We start from the raw sequence: 24,840 nt of genomic DNA on the forward strand, positions 1-24,840 counted from the left end.
AAAATCCAAAAGCGTGTTATTTTCTCTGTTTCTTTCCTACCGCCAGTCAGGCTGTTACATCAGCCTCCGTTTCCTCTCTCTCTCTCTCTCTCTCTCTCTCTCTCTCTCTCTCTCTCTCTCTCTCTCTCTCTCTCTCTCTCTCTCTCTCTCTCTCTCTCTCTCTCTCTCTCTCTCTCTCTCTCTCTCTCTCTCTCTCTGTCTTTTCCATTCCCAGAAGGTCCATGGAAGACGAGGTCAGCAACTCGCAGTGCTGAATGCATTGAGTCTTAGTAGATGTGGATTATCCCTAAAGATAGATGGTTTCCTAATAACAAGCGGAGAACTTGCGAAAGTAAGTCAATCCATATTTTTCTCATAATGGCTATTAAATCCAGTGTCCACGTTGACTCTGAAGGAAGTTTGTGTCAGTTCAGCTCAGTATAGAGGGAATATCAGGAAAACACATTGTATGGGTTTAAAATAGGCTGAAGTAGAAAAAAAGTAAACATAAAAGTAGATGAGGCACAACATTTTGTCAGTTTTATTGTAATATAAACCTAAAAATAAACAGAAAAAAGATTTTCCAGAAGACAGCGATCATCATGTCAGCTCTCCAAAAATGGAAATGCTACTAAAATAGTATTCCAGACATAGGTTTCTCACTTATTATACGCTATACTCTAACATTCTTTACACACAGAACCACACTGTCCCCCCAAATATTTGGCAAACCCACCATGTGAAAGACTGTAGGGGCCGTTGTTGTAGAGTATACCGAGTGTGTCAGAGGCGTAAGTCACTGAGGCCTTCACACTCACAGGACTTTTACAAGGTAAATAAAATACATTTACTGCGGCGGGAGAGAGCAATACTCCGGGTTACAAGGAGGGCTGTGTCTGCGTTTACCACTGTGGGTTTTAGGGCTGCTTAACTCTATAAAACGATCAGACTTTCCTGAAATGTTATATTACTACAAATGCTTTATCCTGTTTTTACTCTTTATTATTAGTGTATTTTAATAGTATTTTAGCACAGATTTAAAAGTATGCTTATCCTACATTCCAGTACACATGGTATTGTATCCATGATATGTTCCTATTTTGTTATTACCCATTTATTTCATGGAATTATCTTAGTTTTGCTTTTCCCTTAGGTGAGATAACATTTTACGAGTGATAAATAGCTAGATAGATAGCACTCTTGCCAAGATAACAAAATAACTTCTTGTTTTTCACAGACCGATAATTGTGCAATGCAAGAAAACCATCTAAAAAAAAATAAAAATTAGTATCATATAATCACATTTAGATTATTACATTCTTGAGGGTAATTATAATAGTTGTATTATGATATATCTGGGCTAAATAAATACAATTTGTCTGTCACAGTAATGAAGACTATAAACACTTTTGGGAAATAACGTGAGATCAGCTGCTTTATGCTTTTATGCTTTTTGATTTACATGTTTTCTGGTCTAATTAACTTTGTTTAAGTTATGAACATAACCTCAATTTCACAAATTGTTCTTCATATAGTTGAACATCATTTTTGGTGGCAGCTCTCCAGTTCTTGGGCATGTGCAAGAGTATAAATTGGTGCAGGGATGAGTCCTAATCCTGCAAATGAGTTCCTTGTTTTACCACTTCTGGGTTCCCTTATCTCAAAGTCGATGGCTGTTTTGAATGAGGCTTTGCCTGAAATAGGCTTTGTTGTAATTCAAGCTTACAAGAGTGTTCAAGTTTTTTACTACGACATAAATGTGTCAGTAAATACCCCACTAGTGAATGTCTGAAGCTTCGATTTGTCTATTTGGCTAAATACTGTCCACTAAACTTCTATCCACTAAAGCCCACTAAACGCCATAAAGCTGAAGATTAGCCACCTTTAGTTTAGCGGTGGTGACGTTAAGTCATGCAGCCTTGATGTAGGTGTTTATAGCTAAGGGTTAGCTTTCAATTCTGGCAATTAGATTTTGGCTTCAACTTCTATAAAAGCAGAGGTGAGAAAAGTGCTCTTGTACTTGAGTAAAAGTAGAAGTACCAGAGTGTAGGAATACTCTGTTACAAGTAAAAGTCCTGCATTCAAATGTTACTCAAGTAAAAGTAAAAAAGTATAAGAATCTAAATATACTTAAAGAACCAAAAGTAAAAGTTCTCATTGTGCAGATTGGTCCATTTCAGAATAATATATGATTGTTATGAACTTGGATACACAAGGGAAAAAAGGACTCAAATTCACGACCCGGGAGCCAGAGATAAAGTACAAGTAATATACTTTATTTGCCAAAAAGGATATTCAAAAAAGATAACTGCACTCTTCACGAGGCGAACAAAAATAGGTTTCACAAAGGCACAACAAAAAATCACTCACAACGTGAGGAACAAACTTACAATAAGTTTCAGGAGCATGAATAAGGCATGTAACAAAAAAGAGCAACCGTTGATGAGCAGCGTTCTGGCATGAGGACAGGACAAGATGAACTGACACTGAACACTGTGAGACTGGGGGATTTAAACACTTGACAACAAGACACAGGTGAAAACAATCAGGGGCGGGGCTGACGCTGATGAGCGCTAGAGAACACATTAGAAAATGGAATCAAGGAACCTGAAATGAGATGTGACAAAACAAAACGAGAAGTGAAAAATAATACAAAAATAACAACATGAAACATGACTGACTAACACTTTTGGCGGTGCACAACAATGATATGTTTTATAATGATTGATCATGAAAGTGTTCTCAAAGCTGGTAAAGGTGCAGCTAGTTTGAATGACTTTGTATACTGCAGGGTAGCTTGTGAATTTACTCCAGGTGGAACTAAAGTCTGATTTAAGTGTTATATTTCACATCATTAACCCTTTGGAGTCGACCGTCACGCCGGCGTGATCAGATCACATGACCTGTTCAAGCCGGTGCCGCATAAAAACAACAGTCCGACACCATTGCCGTGTGTTTCTGTCGAAAGTACTGGCTTGAAACTATATCCCAGTCTTTGTTTCATGCAAAAAGACCCAGTAAACACGGAGATACGATGAAATAAAGTTAATACATTTCAAAAGTATGAAAAATGGAAGCACATATTTGAATATCTTCGCCGTATTTGATCATTTTACGAAACGGAAAATACTGGAAACTGTAGATCCTGCTCAACAGGATGTATATGTGTATTTCTGTGGAAAGTACTGGCTTGAAACGATATGCCAGTCTTTGTTTCATGCAAAAAGACCCAATAAACACGGAGATACGATGATATAAAGTTAATACTACTATTTCAAAAGTATGAATAATGGAAGCACATATTTTAATATCTTCGCCGTATTTTATCATTTTACGAAACGGAAAATACTGGAAACTGTAGATTCTGCTCAACAGGATGTATTTACCAGGGAGGGGGTGAGGTAATCAGGTAAACGGAGTGATACGAAGCGAGACGAAGAGGGACGGCGGGAACCGAAGAGAGACGGCGGGAAAATGGAGAGGGACGAAGATATACGAAGACTGGCAGCGGGAGACAAAGAGAGACGGCGGGGAGACTGCCATTGAAGTAAAGTGACAGACAAACATTGAACATTTAGATATAGTTAGATAGATTTAGAGTTTTGAAGATTCAACTATAATGAAGAGAACTCTGAACGTGAGTCAAGCTTTAAGCTTGTTTTTTGACATGGAGGAGGAGGAACCTGTGATGTTGCCCTCTGTGTCGTAGTTGACAGAAACTGCTTTGAAGCGTGGCACAGATAAAGACAGAAAAAACAGATTTTTGTACATAATGTGTATATATATATATATATTTGTATTATATTTATAATAACACTTTTGCCATATCAGAATGAAATCACATGTACATTATTTAAGCTTTTAAATGTGTTGTTGTGCCTACTGTGTCACTTGACAGAACTTGAGAAATGAAGGAAAAAAGCCTATGGATACACCTGTTATTTGTTCATAACATTTGTATATAGGTTCATGCTACCTAAATCAAACTTTCAAATTATCATAGTGACATCCCATGTATTTCCAGCTTTCAAATGGTTTCGTTGTGTATGTTTGTGTTACCTATGAAAAATAATATCATTTTCAAAATCAGTTTTTACGTTGTTTTTTTTGTGATTTTGGGTCCAAAATGTTCATATAGTATCTCAAAATGACAGAAATAACTATCAGGTTATATAAGTGAGGTTGTCCTTAAAAAAAAGATACCAAACATTGACATGCCAAACATTTCTTAATGGGGTTTAGTAAGACAAATCAAAAGTATGCGAAAACGGCCAAATTAGCCCTGGACTCCAATGGGTTAATCCAGTCTGTAAAGTAACTAAAGGTATTAAATATATGTACTGGAGTAAAAGTACACAGTAGCATAACAAGCTACTGTTTACAACATGCTGAACAAAATACTCAACTTAAGTACATTACTTGAGTAAATCTACTTAGTTACTTCCCAATTCTAATAAAAGTGGTGATATTTTGTGGAGATAATCCTGCCGAACAAAACGTTTGTCTGCCTAAAATCTTGTTCTCTGAAATACTCCAAATCAAATGATTTAAAGATTGAGGTAGCTCTTGCAATGCTAACTTCCAGGTCAGCGTACGAAAATACGTCATCACTGAACCACTCAATTGGCAAATGGACCAACACCTGCCCTTATATAGCCTTTAGTGTTACCTATGCTAAAAATAAACACTTGACCACGCCTCCAAATGATTTGTCGGCACATCTGGGTAAAACCAGATTAGGAAGGTTTAGAATGTTTTAGGTGCATCTGAATTTATCTTTTCTTATTTTTTCTCTAAACAAAAATCTAGAAGACATTTAAGAGAAGCTATTAATAGCACAGGATTTCTGCTGCGATTCTAATGACGTGATATACCAAACACCTAAATATTGTCTTATGTTGAATTTCATTGATGTTTATAGTTTTATACAACTTTCAGGTGTGCAGTTCCTGAGACGAAATGAAGGTCATGAAGGTTGAACAGATCTCTCATCATGTCGTCTTTATCCTGCTGGCTGCCGCTGTGCAATGTCAAGTCAACCCAGGTATAATAGAAATGTTTACTCTACATCCATGTTATAGGGGTTAAAGTCTGCTAAAAAGGAAATGTTGAGTTTATTTGCCTTACGATACATTTGTAATGTCGGATTGAAGCAATCAGTGTTCAAATATATATCGCTCAAAGACCCTCCTCATATTTCTGAGGGATAAGAATGTTGACTAGTAGGCCATTTTTTGGTGGGTGGGCTTAGAATGCAAGCATGTAGTGTGTGTGTGTGTGCGTGTGTGCGTGCGCGTGTCTGTGTGGGTGGGTGTGTGTGTGTGCGCGTGTGTGTGTGTGTGTGTGTGTGTGTGTGGGTGGTTGTGTGTGTGTGTGTGTGTTTGTTTGTGTGCGTGTGGGTGGGTGGGTGTGGGTGTGTGGTTTACCTAATGGTCAGACAGCAAATATGGTCAGAACAGGCAGACCTTTCACAAGCAGGGGGCATTCATGGAAAAATAAAGTAAGAGAAATTGTAGGTGACACACACACACACCTTTACTCTCGTTCTCAAACGCACACACATGCACTCATTGGACTTTCCCACTTTGAATATGTTTACAGTAAAAGGCTTATTTGTTCTCCCACTCTCCTATAAAGTCAGGCGTTCAGTGCGGGAGTGTTAATAAGCAGGTAGAGATGGAAAGAATAAACAGTCACACTCCAGTAGATGCAATAAGCAGATGTACGCTACAGTCACTAAATCATCTTAACCCTGTAATGTAGCATCAGTTCATGCCAAAATTACTTTTAATGTGTAAATGCTAATGCCCAGCAGATGCAAATGCTTTTAAACCCCAAAATATCTCTCACACGGCGTGGTAAAGATTATGAAAAAGGATGAAAAATGAGCTCAGAGGCCACTCCCGTCTCATTCTGCTTAGACTGGCACTTACACAGTGATGCCTCTGTTTGGCTTGAGAGGCCATACAGGGCTGCAGAAAGTGGAGGAGGGGGGTGTCCAATTTACACTCCTCGTGTTCTGCAAATACACAGAATTAAATAATGATGTTACAGGTCTCACACCCACACACATATATTGATTTTGTGGGCAGAGTGTGTATCAGCGATGCTTTTTGTGTTTGCAGAAATGTGTCGATATCCCCTCGGTATGACCGGTGGACAGATTCAGGACGAGGACATCTCTGCGTCCAGCCATTGGTCGGAGTCCACTGCTGCCAGATTCGGCAGGCACGTTCTATTCTTAAAACTTGATTTCCTTTGCTGTGGGCAATGCTTTGTTAATCATTACATTTTATTTGTATGGCTCCTTTCATACAGGTGAGTGCTGTTTCAAGAGCTCTCACAGATGACTGAGAAGCCAAAGGATACTTCAAACGAGACAATAGATTCAAAAGAAATGTTATGAATTACAATAAAGGATATAATAGTATGATTGGTTGTAAAGCACTGTGAAATCAAAACAATATTGATAAATAACAATCAAATACAATAAGGTTGAATAAATGATGTGCAATTAAATGTGTACTTTCATAAAAATAATAACTTCAACTCTAATAACAATAATTATTTAAACAATTATCAAATACATAAGATAGCTAACTAGCTAATTAGCTAGTTAGCTATTTTGTGTATTTCACCTATAATATTTGTACATCCTTTAAGTTTTAAGATCCTTTAAGCAAATCTCTTATGCAAAGTTCACAAAACAATCTCACCTCGAGGTCCATTAAGAAGCTATTCAAGAGCTTTTAATCATATCTTCTTTTGTTTACAGCAGATTGATTTAGCTTACAAACAGTCATTTAACGAACCTTAAGGTACGATTGTTGGGTCAACAGCTGTTTCTAAGGTCAAATGTAGCTCTGCCTCATGTGAAGATTTAATGAACTGGCACCATTTTTGAATAATTATAGTGTTTACACAACCTGCTGTTGTCCTGCAGCAAAAACAGATCATGCTAGTATTTATGCATAGCAGATACATTTAATCATGTCCTTCTTCCTCCTGCAACATAACTTTCTCTTTTTTATCTTCCTCTATCATTTAATGCGTGTGCCCTTCTGTCACTCTGTCTTATTTCCCACCCCTCTTTAGAGTTGATTTAGATAACGGAGACGGGGACGGTGCCTGGTGTCCTGACATCATGTCAGAGCCGGACGGCCTCACAGAGTACCTCCAGGTGGACCTGCGTTCGCTGCACTTCATCACGCTGGTGGGTACCCAAGGTCGCCACGCCGACGGCATGGGTAATGAGTTCGCCCAGAGATACAGGATCAAGTACAGCCGCGACGGCAGCAACTGGGTTGGCTGGCATGATAGGAAGGGGAGGCAGGTGAGCATGTGCAGATACCACTGTCTGTCAGTGTTTCTCATTCAAGACACGCTTATATCATTTGATTCAGCACATTAGGAGGGCCTGAGAGACTCTGCATTGTTTATGACAGTATTATATGTGACGTTTTAAATAGAGCTAATATGAATCTGTAATATTGTATAAATAATCATGGACTCATCTTGTATCTTAATTAAACCTTGACAAACATGTTTATCTAAATGCCAGTTATAGAAGTTTAGGCAATGGTGAAATTACCAATGTTAAAGGTATATGTAGCATTTCTCCACAAAAAAAGTCAAAACAACTTTAAATATGTTACATATTTTGTTGGGTTGTAAACGCACTTATATTATAGCCTATAGTCATTTTAATCAAGGTCAACTGCAGAATCTGTCCTAAATTTGACTTTTAATAGATAAAGTAACATGTTGTTCATTTTTATATATTTTAACCGGATAGATTAATTTACCCAACAATATATCAAATAGTTAAAAATGTGCCCCAGCTCAATCAGCTTTAACAAAATTAAATAAAATGAATAAATGAGAGTAAAAGAGGTGCGATGTTTCTGAAAAACACTTTAAAGTACATTTTTTTCTATTAGTACTTTAGTCAATTAGCCTTTTCCATGGGGTGATTTAACATGTAATTGAGTACTATACATATATATATCATATATATATAGAAAATAAAGGATCTGATCTGAATACTCCCTTTGTCACTGGTGAGAGATGAAAAGCAGATCTTTATTGTAGCAGAAAGTAGCAGAGTTCATGGGAATATGAAGAAATTAAGAGACAGAGGAAATACCCAAAGCGCTGGCATGAGATAAAGGAAACACATTTCTTTACTGATTTGTTAAGGTTTCACAAACAATTGGAAAATAGAGTACTTTATATGCTGAATGTGTTCTCTCAGTCCCTCATATTTGTGCAATCTGCGTCTACAGGTCATCGAGGGGAACAGGAATGCGTACGACGTGGTGTTGAAGGACCTGGAGCCGCCCATCATAGCGCGTTACGTCCGCTTCATGCCTGTGACTGACCACTCCATGATAGTGTGCATGAGAGTGGAGCTTTACGGCTGCCAATGGCTGGGTTAGTCATCATGTCCATTATACACAGTGTGAAAACATCACCTAGTCCAAGGGTCAGCAACCTTTATACTATTAAAACAGCAAATCAACATACATGTCTAGAGCCGTTAAACATAATTAAGCCCTATAATAAAAGGAGGCTATTATTCCTAATGCACACAAGGTGCAGGAAACTGAATAGTCTCAGCAGATATGGCGAGAAGCTGTCTTTAAGCAAATGCTACTGTATGTGCCTTTTAATGAAATGTCTTTCAATATTTATTTGTATTTTTTTGTCATTTTCTATTTTATTGCTGAAAATCAGGATACAGCGTTGGCTTGGAAAGCAAACAAATATGGCCATGCACAAAGAATCTATTTTCTTTCAAGCCTTGTTTTAGAATGACAAAAACATAGCTAGCTTATCAAGGCAAACTCCACTGCTATTAATATTTCAAGTTAAAGGGTAACTGCTGGGTTATAGATGTACGTAGGCTATGATGCAAATGTTGGTCCCCTCACATGTTTAAACCCTTTTTTCTGTGTGTAAGCTACATATTTTAACAATTGGAGGATACAAGAATCACGTTAGGCCCAAATAAAGGATTCATTCAAAAATAAATGTTTTTCAAAATAATTGTATTCATTTTAATGTGAATGATCTTTCAAATCCACAATCCAATGGATTATATCCTTTAGAGTGGTGCAGGAATGAGTCCTAAAACCCAAAAATCAGTTAGCATTCGACCACTTCTTGTTCCCTCAAGATTTTTTTTAACGTGTATTTGTATTTGGTTAGATTCCTCAAAAAGGATCTATGATAAACACAACCTTAAGACTTTTTCACATTTTCTTCTACAACATAAAATACATCAGTTAATACCCCATTGGTGAATGTCAAACAAGTGGCTCAATGAGACAACTGAACGTCATCACGCCGCCCGTTAGCCACCCATTAGCCGCCCGCTAGCCGCCCGTTAGCCGCCCGTTAGCTTAGCAGTGGTGATGTACAGCCGTTAGCTTTTAACTTCTGATGCTTTAAAATTCACAAAGTGGGTTTAATATGTAGAGATTAACGTGCAGAAGAAAACCTGTAAATATCTTACACATTTTACCTTGTTTTCTGCAATATTACAATGCAAAGATTCCATCGTTGTTTGTCGAGGGAGCCTTTGCTATGCTAACCTCTGTGTCGGCCTTCAGAAATATGTCATCACTACACCACTATAAGCATTCAGTGAATTCATATCTGACCTCTGACCTGTCCCCTGTAGATGGCCTGATGTCTTACACCATTCCAGAGGGACACCAAATGATCTACAGAGGCCTGGATGTCTACTTCAATGACTCTGTGTATGACGGAGCATCAGCTGAAAGGTCGGCCTTATTTTGGTCATCCACATCATTTTATCATCTGATATAGAGGTTTTTGATTTTTAAGGTTTTATTTATGCGCACAATAAAACAAAGAAGCAGGACACATCAACAGAAGGAAATAAGTTGTCCAGAAGAGATAAAAAACGTATTATAAGCAAAAACCACATTCTGATACCGGTAATCATTAAATATCCGAGTACTTCTGGTGCTGCTCGAGTAGCAGCCTGGTATAGCCGTTACTATTCAATACCAAGTGTTTTTTTCCCTTTGTTTAAAGTACTTTTTGAACTACATGAGACAACAGTGTAAATACCTATCTTTAATTTATTTGTGAGCATGGATGGCACACTTGCTCTTTTTGTACTTTTACTTATTGGATTTGTAGTTATTTTAATTTGTTTTATCAACACAATGTTGAGTTATTTATATAATAAATGTTAGTTTTACTCTAATAATTGTATTTTGCCCTTTGCTGTAACACTAAATGTCCTGTAGTGGGACGGACAAAAGGATTTCTGATTCTGATTCATGAATTAAAGGATCTCTGGACTCCTCAATGAATATAATTCTCAATCCTTGTGTTTTCACTCTTCATATTCTCCCCCTCTCCCTCTGGTAGACTGACAAAGGGCCTGGGCCAGCTGACAGATGGCACCTGGGGACTGGATGATTTTCTGCACAGCCACATATACGGCATGTGGCCGGGGTATGACTACTTGGGCTGGAACAACAAGAGCCTCCCCAAAGGTTACGTGGAGATGATCTTTGAGTTCGACCGCGTCCGAAACTTCACTTCCATGAAGGTGAGGAGGAGTCGTTGTAGGGGACAGTAAACGGTTTCATAGTGAAAAAGTGGAATAACTTAAAAAAATGCTGAGCCACTAACATTCTGTGCCGGGAAAGCACCCATCTCCTGTAGCTGCTGTAGATTTTATTGAGACATAAAATGTATAAAATCATGTAAAATAGCCCTGCAGTATGAAAATTATATTTTCAGTTTAATTGGACTATTTATCATGGGTACGTGCTGTGGTAGAGATCAGATTTCATTGGCTACATGCAGAAACATTCTGATACATTTCTCTGATATTACCCCACCATTTTAAGGACAAATCAATCAATACAATTTAATTAAATATAACCCAATATCACAAACATTTGTCAAGGGCTTTACAACACCATACTACACCCTATAAGACCCATGCAGTGTGTGAAAAAACTCCTAAAAAAACACAATTAACTGGAAAGAAAGGGGAGTGGATCTCAGTGAGATTTAAAAAGATAATACATTTGCAACATAGACAGCCCAAATGTTAGAATAGATAATGTGTATATGTTAAAAAAGAAGATGGATCCAGGTGGATTTCAACAATCTTCTCTTACCCAGCTGCTGAATGATGAATCCACTTTACATTACCTGCTATATGGAAATCCACTTTTACCCAACGAAAGTTCATCATGTAGATTCTGGGGCTGGGGATCCAACCATCTGATTGGTACACACCCATTAGCCCTTGAGCAACAACCACCACAATGGATCATAATGTGCAAAGGCAATGTGGCATGTAAAAAGCAAGTAAAGGGATAGGTACAGTACGGTGGCCGGCAGGTGCAAACGCGCTACAACGGCCCAAAACACGTCCATTAGGAGAAACGCGCTGCAGCATCAGAAACGATAACAAATGTGCTAAAACACATACAAATTAAGAAACTTGACAACACATGCACAGCATTTGGAAAACATTCAACAAGCAAACAATAAATACACTGCAAGAAGCTCAAAACACAATGGAAACATTTTTGGGGAACATAGAGTTAGCCAACTATCAATGGACACTTGTATCTGCTTATTTTAACAATGTTATCCAACACTCCATAAGATATTACTTGGTAAGAAAGCTTTCAGCAGATCTGCAATAATATGAGACTTACAGAAAATGCTGCGCATGTTTCGTCAAGTTGGTGAATAATGTCCGATCTGCATTACCGCTAATTTATTACACTTACACATTCAAATATACATCTGTGTCACTAATATAGCTTAGCTGAAAATACAGCTCATCACTGCAGCATGGCTTCATACTGTCATCTAGTATGGAGTCAGATTTGGGTCAATATTCTAGCGCGTAAAACAAGCTACTCACGAGCGGAAAATGTGCTTTTACACGCGCATAAAATGACTCTCGCGCGCAGATTAAACCCCCGCGAGGCTATCCGCTCGAGAGAGAGAGAGAGAGACAGCCCTCTTGCTCCCTCGCGGGAGTGTCAGCCTCACTCGCGGAGTCTGTCTACGCGCGCGCAAAGTTTCTGACACTTTGGGGCGGAGCCACTGGACTTTGATTGACAGCTGCCAGGAACCCCGAAGTTGCCAGGTTTGATAAATGCCTGAACTACCAAGAGCCGAGGAGTGACAGCTGCAAGATCAGTTGGACGAGATTGAATGGTAAAATTGTCCATAAAAAACTATTATATTCGTAAAGTGTACAGCTAATATATATATATATATATATATATATATATATATATATATATATATATATATATCTCAATTCATTTGATATACAACAATTACATTCATTCTAGGCATTCATTCTGACAACATCATACTATTACTATATATTATACTATAGTAGTACTATTTAAAATAATATAGTCTTAATACGGAAACACCAACAAAAACACTATAGTAATACTTTTACAAACACTATAGTAATAATATGCATTCACTATGACAATATCATGCTATTAGGAGTGTTCTATAGTGTGTTTAAAAAACAACTACAGAAACACTATATATTATACTATAGTTATACTATTTAAAATAATATAGGAATACTACAAAGATCTAGATACAGAGTATTACTATTGAAATATTATAGGGCTACTATAGCTAATAAAATGGCACTACAGAAAAAACTATAGTAATACAATTCTTTCACACACACATACGGGTTTTGGGCCGAGGGCGACACCGTACTTCCGGTATCCGCCATTTCATGCGAGGTGCAAGCAGAATATCATAGTCTATTGCCTTAATCAATATAGTCAACTCTAAAATACCACATATATGCATTGGCATGATAATATTATTGTGACAAGTGGGGTATTCACCTGGTGTTTCTAGAAGATAGATGTAGATGCTGCCAAAATCGACCGAAGGCCACTTTCGAGGGTCGTTATTCCATACATTGTAAGGGCAATCCGACAATCCACACAGGTCTAGTTTACGCTGGTAACGACCTAGAGCACACCCCTCAAGTCCAGAGATGTAATCCGAAGACATGCAGCGATTTCTTCGGTCGTTAATTCAGAAAAAAAACCTAGTGCGCTCTGCCTGGCTACGTTAGCTAGCTGTTTATATTAGCACCTCCAGGATTTTTGCACCTCCAGAAAAATGGGGTATTTATATATATATATATGGCGCGCGTTGCATTGTGGGTAGCTCGTGACGTCACTGTGTGTGAAAGAATAGCTGGTGAAAAATACTACAGAACACTACAAACTTACTATAGGACACTATACAACTCTTATAATATACTATAGTAATACTATAGTACATTTATAGTTCATTTCGTAAGGGAGGTGCATACAGCAGACAGTAGCTAGCAGTTTTCGACAGATACAACCCACTCAAAAATATATTGTTTTATATAAAATTAATTAATTAATATATATATATATATATATATATATATATTAGCTGTACACTTTACGAATATAATAGTTTTTTATGGACACATTTACCATTCAATCTCGTCCAACTGATCTTGCAGCTGTCACTCCTCGGCTCTTGGTAGTTCAGGCATTTATCAAACCTGGCAACTCCGGGCTTCCTGGCAGCTGTCAATCAAAGTCCAGTGGCTCCGCCCCAAAGTGCCAGAAACTTTTCACGCGCGCGTAGACAGACTCCGCGAGCGAGTGAGGCTGACACTCCCGCGAGGGAGCAAGAGGGCTGTCTCTCTCGCGAGCGAGCACATAGGCGCTCGCGGGGGTTTAATATGTGCGCGAGGGTCATTTAATGCGCGTGTAAAAGCACATTTTCCGCTCGTGAGTAGCTCGTGAGTAGCTTGTTTTGCGCGCTAGAATATTGACCCAAATCTGACACCATATCTAGGTCTAACAACTTCAACCTTTTACATATTATAGTTGGCATTGCACATGAACATACAGTATCAGAAAAGTACAGGTTAATGAAATAAAATAAATTACAAAAGCTGTTTAAAGTCCACAAGTCTTGTTGAATATGAAAATATGTATAAAGTCTAACGGTACGTCCACACAACAGCTTTAGACGAATCTTCCACCGCTTCCAACGCTTCTCTGCCCATTGACTTTGAATGGGGATGACGTCACTTTGCCTCGCTTTTCGCAGAACTGCATTGTGGGGGAGCGAAGCGAAGATTTCCAGGATTTCCAGGATTCAAAAGTTGAGCAATGTTCAACTTTTGAAGCTGAGCTGGAAGCGTCAGCCAATCAAATCACGTTTATGCAAATCTGACAGTAGAAGCTCTAGCCAATCAAACCGCGTGTAAGCAGGGAGAACCAGACCGCAGTTCATTTCCTCATATTCCAAACGAGAAATTACGGTAGCAAATCACCCGGTTCTTTACGACCAGAACTATTAACGGGATACAAACCGGAGGAACCAGGCATGGAGGGAGGTGGCAGAGACAGTGGGTGAAACTGGTAGGTTTTCGCCGGTTTGGGGAGTTTATATATATATATATATATATATATATATATTGCTCGCATAAAATCCCCGGGGTTTTTTGCTTTGTATGTCGGGGGCAGGAGATTCATGTGATTGGTTGTTGGTCGCGTTGCTCGCAAAAAATCCCCAAGCTTTCAGACACGCCCAGCTCCAAGATTTTTGAAAAGCTGTTGTGTGGACGTACCGTAAGGTTTGAATGTTGTACTAATCAAATTATGTCATAACCTCATGATTGTGACCAATTCTTGATGTTTAACAATTGGTAGAGCAACAAATAGCTAATTCCCTTGTAAGTTTTATCATCATAATATTTGCAGGATACATCTCTTAGTACGCTGATCTTGCTTGGTTTAAACTACATATCCCACCTCCACCCCCCAGGTCCACTGTAATAACATGTTCAGCCGAGGGGTGAGGATGTTCCGTCAGGCCACCTGCTACTTCCGCTCGGGACCGGACTGGGAGTCTGACCCGGTGACCTTCAGGCCCGAGTTGGACCGCATAAGCCAAGGCGCCCGTTTCATCACTGTTCCCCTCGGTGACCGCACAGCCAGCGCCATCAAATGTCGTTTCCACTTCAGCGACGGGTGGATGCTGTTGAGTGAGGTGGCCTTCCAGTCAGGTGAGATGGGATGTCCTCTCTGAGTATAATATTAGTAATATCTATATTTACACATTCAAATGTCTTTGTTGTAATGTAAGCTTATTCCAAAGGCTTCCAATTGTATTTAAACTCAACATATTGGTCTGTTGTGTCAGCGCTGTCAACTTTTTAACCCGTTTTAAGTCAATTTTTCTATAGAATTACTACGGAGCACCCTAGGGGACATGGAGAAGAAAATGTTTTTTTATTTGAACAAAAGAAGAAAAAAAAATGTTTTGCGAGATATCGCAAAACCCCGTTGCAGTTTGTAGACGGTCCCTAAGCACTCCTCTCCCTCCTCCAGCTGCAGATTGTGACCAATTCTTGATGTTTAGCTCGGATGACGGCGCGTATCGAACTGTTCTGATAAAAACGACTCTGTAGCTCGTTCTCTACCTTGCTATGATTGTAAAGTCATGTTGTTTGTATTTTTACAACGTTATGTTCATGAGTTATTGATCCGCGAAATTTGAATCTGTCAATAACTCAGCTCAGAGGGACGTGCATGTCCCCTCGCTCTGAGTGTTCTCTTGAGGTGTCTTCACTTATGTGAAACCCTTTATATATACAGTCTATGTGTGAAACCCGTGCCTATTGCCAAGCACTGATGTTATATCTTTATATTTAAGGCCAAGCTCAAAGTAAAATCGATGAACCGCGAACCGCTCCATTGTTGTGGTTTCTGTGCTGACGTAGCAGCCGAACTGACCAGGAAGTACATTGAGCTAAATGAAAAGTATTGCGAGATGATATCGCAAAACCTTTGTGATATCTCGCAAAACTTTTTCTTTTCTTTTTTAATTTTAAATACATTTTTTTTCTTCTCCGTGTCCCCTAGGGGGCTCCGTAGAATTACACATTTTGGTTGTTTTTAACTTAAAACAAACTTAGTCTGTTTGTTTTAGACGGAAGGAGACCTCTGGGGTTTATTCGGCTCTTGGTTCAAATCTCCTGCACATGTACTGTACATCTTACACGTTCAGAGGAAAAGCTGGACAAACAGTGGTAATCTTGTTCTCAGCCCATGGGACATCCCTTATATGCAGAGCAGCATCGGAGAAACAAAAATGTGTATTTGAAACTGCTGTTTATATTACTTTTGTCATTTTTAATCAGTAAATCTGTTTGTTTTGGAGAGGAAGAGACCTCTGGGGATAATTCAGCTCTTGATTAAAATCTCATGCACATCTATATCCTACTATATCTTATTAGACAAAAAGCTGAACAAACATTAGCGACAGCTTGGCTCGCAGCCCATGGGACATCCTTTATATGCAGAGCAGAATTGGAGAAACACTGATTTTTATGTGCAACTGCTTTTTTCATTATTTCCCCCCCTTTTAATTAGTCGGTCTGTTTGTTTTTGAAAGCAGGAGATCTCTGGGGGTAATTCGGCTTACGGTAAAAACCTCCTAAAGGGTAAACAATGAAGAAATCCTAAACTGAAGCTGACTTCCATGACAGCATTGGACACAACAAAGCCTTATATTTTGTTATTGTTTGGATTGAGAGACCCCAAGTGGCCCAATATGACATGTTGTGCTTTTACATGGCAGCATGTTTACTGCACCATTCCTCTAGTCTAACCTTGCTTCTCCTTCTCTTTCTTTCTCTCTCAGGCTCTGCCGTGTACAACACATCTCTGACTCCTCGCAAACATGGACGTCCCACAAACCTACTGCCAGGTCAGAAACTAAACCCTTTAGGATTTGTTTTCCTTTAAGTAAAAGTTGTAATTTTGGTGAAGTGACTTTCAGGCAGGGGAGAGAAATGTTGGCAGGAGGGAGTGGAGGCTGGTTTGATATACGGATGCTAGGAAGTGATGTAGTGGTAAACAAAACACAGGTCCAGTATAATCTTCAGTCACCTACAAATATAACTTAAAAAACTATAAATGTAGAATAAAGTCAAGCTGGGATTGGTGTCATACATAATGCTATGAAAGAAAGTGATTTATTTCAGTCTAAAAGTGTGGGTTAGTTTCCAAGTTGAACTCAAATGTTCTCTGGTCAAACAGTGCCCCCTGCTGATAGTATCTGAAATTGTCTTTTTTTGCCAGTCATTATTATTTTTTCACATTAAAAGACAAATAATAAAACAACAGAAAACAAATGTAACAACAGTGCTAAAATAAATGATTGAATACAAAATACACTGACTGACAAAACATTTATAAAAAGGAAGATATACTCATAATGGTAAGGTAATACTAATATTGAATTAAATAAATGTAAAAAAAAAATACATAGTAAATACAATAATAATAATAATAATAATAATAAATGAAAGGTTATTTTTCCTTGCTGTTCAATGCTTCAGACATATCCTTATTTTCCATAAAATCCATAGAAGGCTCCCAGATCAAATTAAAGTCTTCCCATATCTAAGTAGTTCTTTTTGAAGAGAGGCAGGAAGACATCTGACGGAAATAGATGTCACTTCTCTTTCTGTATCTTCAACGAAACATAAGGCAGATTATGCAATGATAATGTCATTTGTGTTGGATGTACTCTTAATAAGATGAAATAACTCAACCTCCTCTGGCTGTTAGGAGAGGATCCGTTTCATAAAGTGGACGACAGCAACACCAGGATCCTGATTGGCTGCCTGGTAGCTATTATAGCAATCTTATTGGCTATCATCGTCATCATCCTGTGGAGGCAGGTCTGGCAAAAGATGCTTGAGAAGGTGAGGAGTATTTTATGTATTCATTCCATTCTTTGAGACCAAACAGATCAATAAGAGGTCTTGTTTTTATAAGCCAGCTGTATGAGCTGGAATTGACTGCAGTCACATGGAAGTCGATTTCAAGCAGGCGGACAATGCCATCAGCAGCCTGTGGTGTATTGGCATTAAATAACTTGTTGCAGAGTCTTAGGTGGTGATGTGGAGACAAAAGCATAAGATATTCCTGTATTTATGCATCACACTCTGTCATCCCATACTTTAAATGATGGATTCGACACAAATTCCAAAACAATATATCAACAATATGTCTATATATATATTTATTTATTTGCAGGTTGAATTGTTGTTATTGTCTACCTCACTAGCTTTGGTTCTTGCACACATAGTTCTGCTAAAAAAAATATTGTTATTACAATTTGGGAAAATACATACAAATAAGCCTGGGTCATTCAAAGTGATTTAAATTGCTGGAAATGGGATTTATTTTATACTATTATCAAATGTACTTGATATTAGTAAATAGACTAGGTTCTGCTGTCTGCATTATGTCTTCGCTCCTGCCTCAAGAAGTCACATGTGGGCATTATTAATCAAAGTTGAAAGACATGGGTTCAGCAGCAGAAAACAAGAGAGAAAGAAAACGTTAGCAATGCAATGTTGTCCTTAAAAAGTCCTTGATTATGATGCTTTAAAAGGTTAGGAACCCTTTGAGTTACAATATCTCCAAGAATGTCCTCTTTTTTGAACAAGTCGGACATCCAATACCGATTTCCCATTACAACAAACCTCCACTTTCTCTCCACAGGCCTCCCGTCGCCTGCTGGACCATGAACTCACCGCTCGCCTGGCGGTGCAGACGCAGGCTTTCTCCTCCCTCCACTCCTCTCTGACCAGCGATAGCGGCTCCACCTCCAACTCCACCTACGAGAGCATCTTCCCCCTCTGCTCCGACTACCAGGAGCCTTCCCGCCTCATCCGGAAACTCCCCGAGTTCGCTCAGTCCACGGAACACCTCGGTAAGATCGAGAGCACAATGCGTAAATAGGGGAAGACTGGGGAGGATTGCAACACCTTTTGCATTTCTCTCTGTTACTCAGAAAATGTTCGATCTAACTGAATCATTGTTTTATATATCAAACGTACATATCTCTTGTAGTTAGCCATACCATTTCAAGATGATTCCATATATCGTTCACAATATAATTGAACGGAAAGAAGTCAGATCTGGCAACTGACCCAACCCTGGGACAGTTGCAATACACAGCACGGATGGTGTCAACACTTTTAGCATTTTTCTCCATTACTCAGATTCTAATATGTCTAGACCAACCAAATGTTTATATATTCAATGATTTACATACTGATACCAATTAAAGATGACGTACTGTATCATTCACAATTTATATTTGAAAAGAAGAAAAAGGCAGATGTTGCAAGTGACCCCAAATCTGGGACAGTTGCAACACACATCAGGGTTGGTTGCAACACTTTTTGCTTTCTTTTTTTCATATATCAAACATACATATGTCGGCAAATAACCAATCCTATTTTCAGATGACATATCGTCCATAATATACATTTGAAAGAAAAGAAAGTGAGATGTTGCAACTGACCACAACCCTGAGACAGTTGCATCATTGGTTTCCTTTCTCTCAGAGACTATTTAGTCTAGACCGAACACATGTTTAAATACTTATTACCCATACCATTTAAAGATGACATATCTGTGTGCTGTAGTGTGTGTGTTTGTGTGTGCACCTCATCAGGACCCAGCATCTCCCCCAGAGCTCTTGCATCCAGCGGGTTGGACGGAGCCCCCCACTATGCGGAGGCGGACATCATCAGCCTCCAGGAGTCTGCAGACTGCTACTCCATCACGGCCGTCAACATGAATCTCTTCTCTGGAACCGATTCCTCCATGAGAGAGTTCCCCCGACACAAGCTCGCCTTCAAGGAGAAACTGGGAGAGGGCCAGTTTGGAGAAGTAATGTTGTTGCTTTAATGTTTGTTGGCATTGATTTGGACGTTTAAATATGTAAAGAATATTCCTCCTGAAGTTATGATGATGTATCTTTAAAGCTCTCATTTGAAAGATTGAGTGATAGTGTGGTAAAGCATGAAAATAGAGTACATGCTGACAAGTGGCCAACGCGAAGTGGTGTTAAACTCATGGTTCTGAGTGGTGCCAAGTGGGAGATGGACTAACAAAGTGCTTTTAAAACAGGTGCACCTGTGTGAGGCCGAGGGCATGCAGGACTTTCTGGATGAGGATTTGTCCATAGAGGGAACCAACGAGTCCCCTCTGCTGGTCGCTGTGAAAACACTGCGGGAAGATGCCAACAAGAATGCAAGGTAAAAGGCTCATCTTTTTTGGTTAAATTAAAAATATACAAAGGGGCTCAGCACGTTCGTCTCCAGCTGGTTGTTATTTTTCAGTCAAAGGTCACTGTTACCATTCACATTACTTCTACCTTCGATAGTATTGAAAGTACCGAACATATCAAAACAAACAGATCTACAGTGAGTGTTTCAACCTTAGGATGAACTTAGTAAACAACATTATGTGTCCAGTAATATATTTATATTTGGAGATTTGTTTGGGCAAGGGAAAGTCTTGTAACAACTTTTCCTTATGAATACAAAATTACATTTACATTTGCCATGAAAGAAAAATGACAAAAATGTTTGTGTGTGTCAACTATAGTTCTTAGAGAGACAGACAATTGGAATCGGCAGACATAAGAAAAATATATATATAGATATAAGGATGTGTAGGCCTTAAAGGTAAGGAACATATTTAAGAATATTACCACAAACACAGTTAGATGTGTGGTATGTGTTCAATAACTTTCTTTTAAAATAAAAGAGAAACAAAACATTTAGTGTTCCTTTTCTCCCCTTTCTCCTCTTGTGTCGAAATAAATGTCAAGTATTGCATTTTGCACTAGTGTCGTATCAGGTTTAAAATGATGTTATTGTGACAATCTCAGTCAATGAAGCAGTAAATGACAATAGTTTGCCCCGCTGTGCTGCAGGAACGACTTCCTGAAGGAGATCCGGATCATGTCCCGCCTCAGGGATCCCAACATCGTGCGTCTGCTGGCGGTGTGTGTGGACACCGACCCGCTGTGTATGATCACAGAGTACATGGAGAACGGAGACCTGAACCAGTTCCTCTGCATGCTGCGACTGAAGGAGGCCGCTGGTGGAGACAAGGCAGAGCCGGAGGAAGAGGAGGGGGAGAGTATGGTCAGGTGGGCTCATACACTAACAATACATTATCATTTACTGTACACCTGACCTCTTTTCTCAGCTTCACAGTTTCCTTATTTTCTCTTTTATTTTTAACTGAACTCTTTTAATACCGTTGATTCATAATTGCATTTAACTTGTATTTTTAAACTGCAAATATGTATCTATTTAGTCAACTAACAGGCAGGCTGTCATTGATGTGTTTTGCACCCCTGGCCGTTGTTTTGATATTCCGCTGAAGTATACGCTGTGACGTAATAACTATTTGTCTTTCTTTTTTTTCGAGGGAAGGGGGGGGGGGGGATCAGAGGGCCTAGGTATAAAAGTCACGGCTCGCCACTGTTATTGATGAATGATGAAAGGTTACTTCTTAATGTTCTAAAATAGTTTTGGCCCCTGTCAGTCACGGGCCCTTACAATCGTCCTAACTTTTCACCCCCTGCCAACTTGCACTGGTCCTTTTCTAATATCGGAAAATATCTTACAATATCTGTACACTATTAACAGCTAAAACTGCTTCAGACCTTTTTATGCAGTATTAACAGTTATACGTTTAGAAGCAATGTTAAAATAATAGTAATACAATATTCCTTTTTCTTTGAAAGCCCAACATTTATTTTCAGTGGATACCAACACAAACATAGCAAACGAATGTCCCCATTTCAATTACCATGCAATTATGAATGTAGCCAAAATGTAAGCTTACAGTTGCAAAATATAGTTCAAGTTAAATGACATGCTACTCCCCAACATTGAACACTACTGTATGTTTACCATATTTCCAACTGTGTTCTGTTTCTGTGTTGCCTCTGCAGCTACAGTAAACTCATCGCCATGGCTGTGCAGATTGCGTCCGGTATGAAGTACCTGTCCTCTCTCAACTTTGTGCACCGTGATCTGGCGACCCGTAACTGCCTGGTGGGGAAGAACTACACCATAAAGATCGCTGACTTTGGCATGAGCAGGAACCTGTACAGAGGGGACTACTACAGGATCCAGGGCCGCGCCGTGCTGCCCATCCGCTGGATGTCCTGGGAGAGCATCCTGCTGGTGAGCGCTGCTCCTGAGGAAGAGAAAAAAGCAGTCCTGTTGGTCCAGTTGGATTCGAAGACTTGTAAAATGGTTGTTCATTGGCTTTTACTATATACATCTTAAATTGGACTACAGTCAAACTACAGGATTCAAGGTATTGAATATAGAGCGTTGCAGCGAGGACGTATGTTAGTAGGCTGATCTGAAAGTTAGCATTGCAAGGGCTCAATCAGCACAAATCAATTGGATTTTTCCATTGAATTTTGCAGAAAATACTATATGTGGAAAACATGTTTATGATACTTAACATGTTTTTTTCAGCCGGGTAATACAACATATTAATATCACATTTATGATTCGGCAGAAGTAAAAGCTACCGGTAGGCTATACACACACTAAAACATGGTCGCATGGATCTGCAAGACCATCGCTGAGCGAAAGGCCTCTTGTTAGCACGTTTTTTTGACAAATAGAATTTGGGAAATTCACAAGTGGGGTAATTACACATGTATTATCCACAAGTCGTGTTTATCTTGTGTTAACAACACATCTTATTTTAGGGCATCTAACCTTATTTGCCAAAAAAGAGACAAATTACACAAGAACAAACTAAAAGATGAATGAACAAAGATCGTTATTGTTTTTCTCCCCTCGTTTTAAACATTGCAACACAATCATTATGGTGAATCATTTTGGCAACAATAATTGTTTTGGCAGCCTTACACTCAATTGAAAAATGCAATACATACAATGTTTATAGATCTTTTTTTTACATTTGATTTCATCTTTAATTGGACATTTTACTTACAATTACTTATATTATATTTTACTATCTTTTAATCTCACTTATTTTATTTCTGTCAGTTTGAACTAAAGGACAATCAAATATAAATAAAGGTAAACAAGGCTTCCCTGAGAACCTGAGCATACATCCAGAAGTTGTGATTGCTCATTATATAGCAGCTGTGATCATTATTACAAACCAGCTTCCACATGAAGACGATGCTCATTGTTCTTGCTGTCTGTTCTCTCAGGGGAAGTTCACCATGGCCAGTGACGTGTGGGCCTACGGTGTGACTCTGTGGGAGATCCTCACTCTGTGTAAGAAGCAGCCGTACTCCCAGCTCTCTGACGAGCAGGTCATCGAGAACACAGGAGAGTTCTTCAGGGACCAGGGCAAGCAGGTGAGCAGTTACACTTCCTCCAGAGAACAAGCTCTGATCGTCTCGGTTCTCTTTGTGCCGTGGTCCTGCCTGACGCCCACCATAATATTATTTGGCCGCAACTGGGATATTTTTGACTTTGTTTTTTATATGTGTTAACATTCATATTTTTGTCATTTGGATTATCTATGTGGTTTTCTTATAATATTTCTTTGTATCTACACACGCAACACATAACTCACGCTTGTCAGTCCTGGGAGAGGGATCAAAGCAAAAATACAATCTGATCACACTGAAATGCCCTACTGAATACGAAATGAATAAAAGAACAAAAGCATGGGCCGACAAAACAGTAAAGTTTAATGAAAGGTGCTCCTCTTACAAGAAACTCAACACATCTTAATAAATCAGTTTTGTTTTTTTAAATGTTATGTAACATTGTAACCCTGCAAGCAATCGTCATTCTTTTTTAATGAACAAGTAATCTGAATGTGTCTTTTTGTATGTACCTGTAATAGAATACAGTTTTGTATCCTAAATCTTAATCCTGTTACATGTATTCCATTCCTCTCCAAGCCTGGTGAAATCTATAAATGGTTGTTTTTTTCTCACCCGTAATGTCCCCATTAATCATGAATCCTACTGTCACATTGTGTCTCGTGCTCCCAGGTGTACCTGCCGAAGCCTCTGTGTTGTCCGGACAGAGTTTACAATGATCTGATGCTGAGCTGCTGGAGGAGGAACGCCAAGCAGAGGCCGAGCTTCCAGGACATCCACACTCAGCTGATGGAGAGCCTGGCGTAGCAAATGCAAAACATCATCCCTCCGCCATGCAGTCTGGATTTATTTGGAATGACTTTCGTCTCGTAAAGAGCTCATCAAATGTTGTCCATCTTTTTTAAACTGGTTAGCCACAATGGCGCTGTAAATAACAAGATAAGAGAACAAGCTATTAACTTGAACAAAGCTTTATATTGTAGATATCATATATATTAGCACTATTCACTCCTTTGTGTATTTATTTTAATTCCTTTTGATTTTCTATTTCTATTTATAGAGTACTCTACCGTAATCCTATAGATTTTATTTTGATTCTTTTTCTAATCTAATTCTATTGCACATTTATTAGAGGATGTCAATACAGGTGGGATTTTGATGAATGTTTATATTTATGCTTTGTAATTTGAAGGTGAACAAATGACATTATAATTATGGTAATATTGTTTTTACTCCGCAGCTGTTCAGACATGTTTTATAAACATGTTAAAGACTTTTGCAGAAAGTGTATATTTCTTTGAATAGTAGCAAAGAGTAAACCAAAGTCAAACCAAAGAGTCTTTTAATAAAGAAAATACATCTTTACTTATATGTCAGTTTCCTTGTTGTTTTCATTACATACTTTAGTAGGCTACATTTACTGTTGTTCTTTACTAGACTCAAGTATTGCCATTATGTGCTATTTCTACTTTGAATGGTTTAGTTACTAGTTACTTCACATTTAGATTATTCTTACAAAACTATAAACTATAAAGTAACTCATTATATATTGTCACATTTAAAGCTCCCCTATTATACTGTTTTACA

General features: G+C 38.7%; 1 protein-coding gene across 2 annotated transcripts; it reads left to right on the forward strand.

Annotated features, from left to right (window-relative positions):
- The first annotated feature begins 211 nt into the window (after positions 1-211).
- Positions 212-24,487, forward strand: LOC117545510 (discoidin domain-containing receptor 2-like). Of its 2 annotated transcripts, none has more exons than XM_034215311.1 (17): positions 212-331; positions 4,918-5,023; positions 6,105-6,207; positions 7,075-7,312; positions 8,265-8,412; positions 9,665-9,767; positions 10,387-10,570; positions 14,860-15,100; positions 16,741-16,806; positions 17,673-17,809; positions 18,615-18,825; positions 19,576-19,793; positions 20,034-20,161; positions 20,845-21,063; positions 21,877-22,111; positions 23,128-23,277; positions 23,926-24,487. In XM_034215311.1, the coding sequence occupies exons 2-17, from the start codon at positions 4,939-4,941 to the stop codon at positions 24,058-24,060; spliced, it is 2,601 nt and encodes an 866-aa protein (XP_034071202.1). In that variant the 5' UTR covers positions 212-331; positions 4,918-4,938; the 3' UTR covers positions 24,061-24,487. The 2 variants fall into 2 exon arrangements, with proteins under 2 accessions (XP_034071202.1, XP_034071203.1); XM_034215312.1 differs by lacking the exon at positions 212-331 and adding an exon at positions 3,493-3,526.
- Positions 24,488-24,840: the final 353 nt, after the last annotated feature.

The sequence above is a fragment of the Gymnodraco acuticeps genome, unplaced genomic scaffold (assembly GCF_902827175.1).
Source record: "Gymnodraco acuticeps unplaced genomic scaffold, fGymAcu1.1, whole genome shotgun sequence".
NCBI lineage: Eukaryota > Metazoa > Chordata > Actinopteri > Perciformes > Bathydraconidae > Gymnodraco > Gymnodraco acuticeps.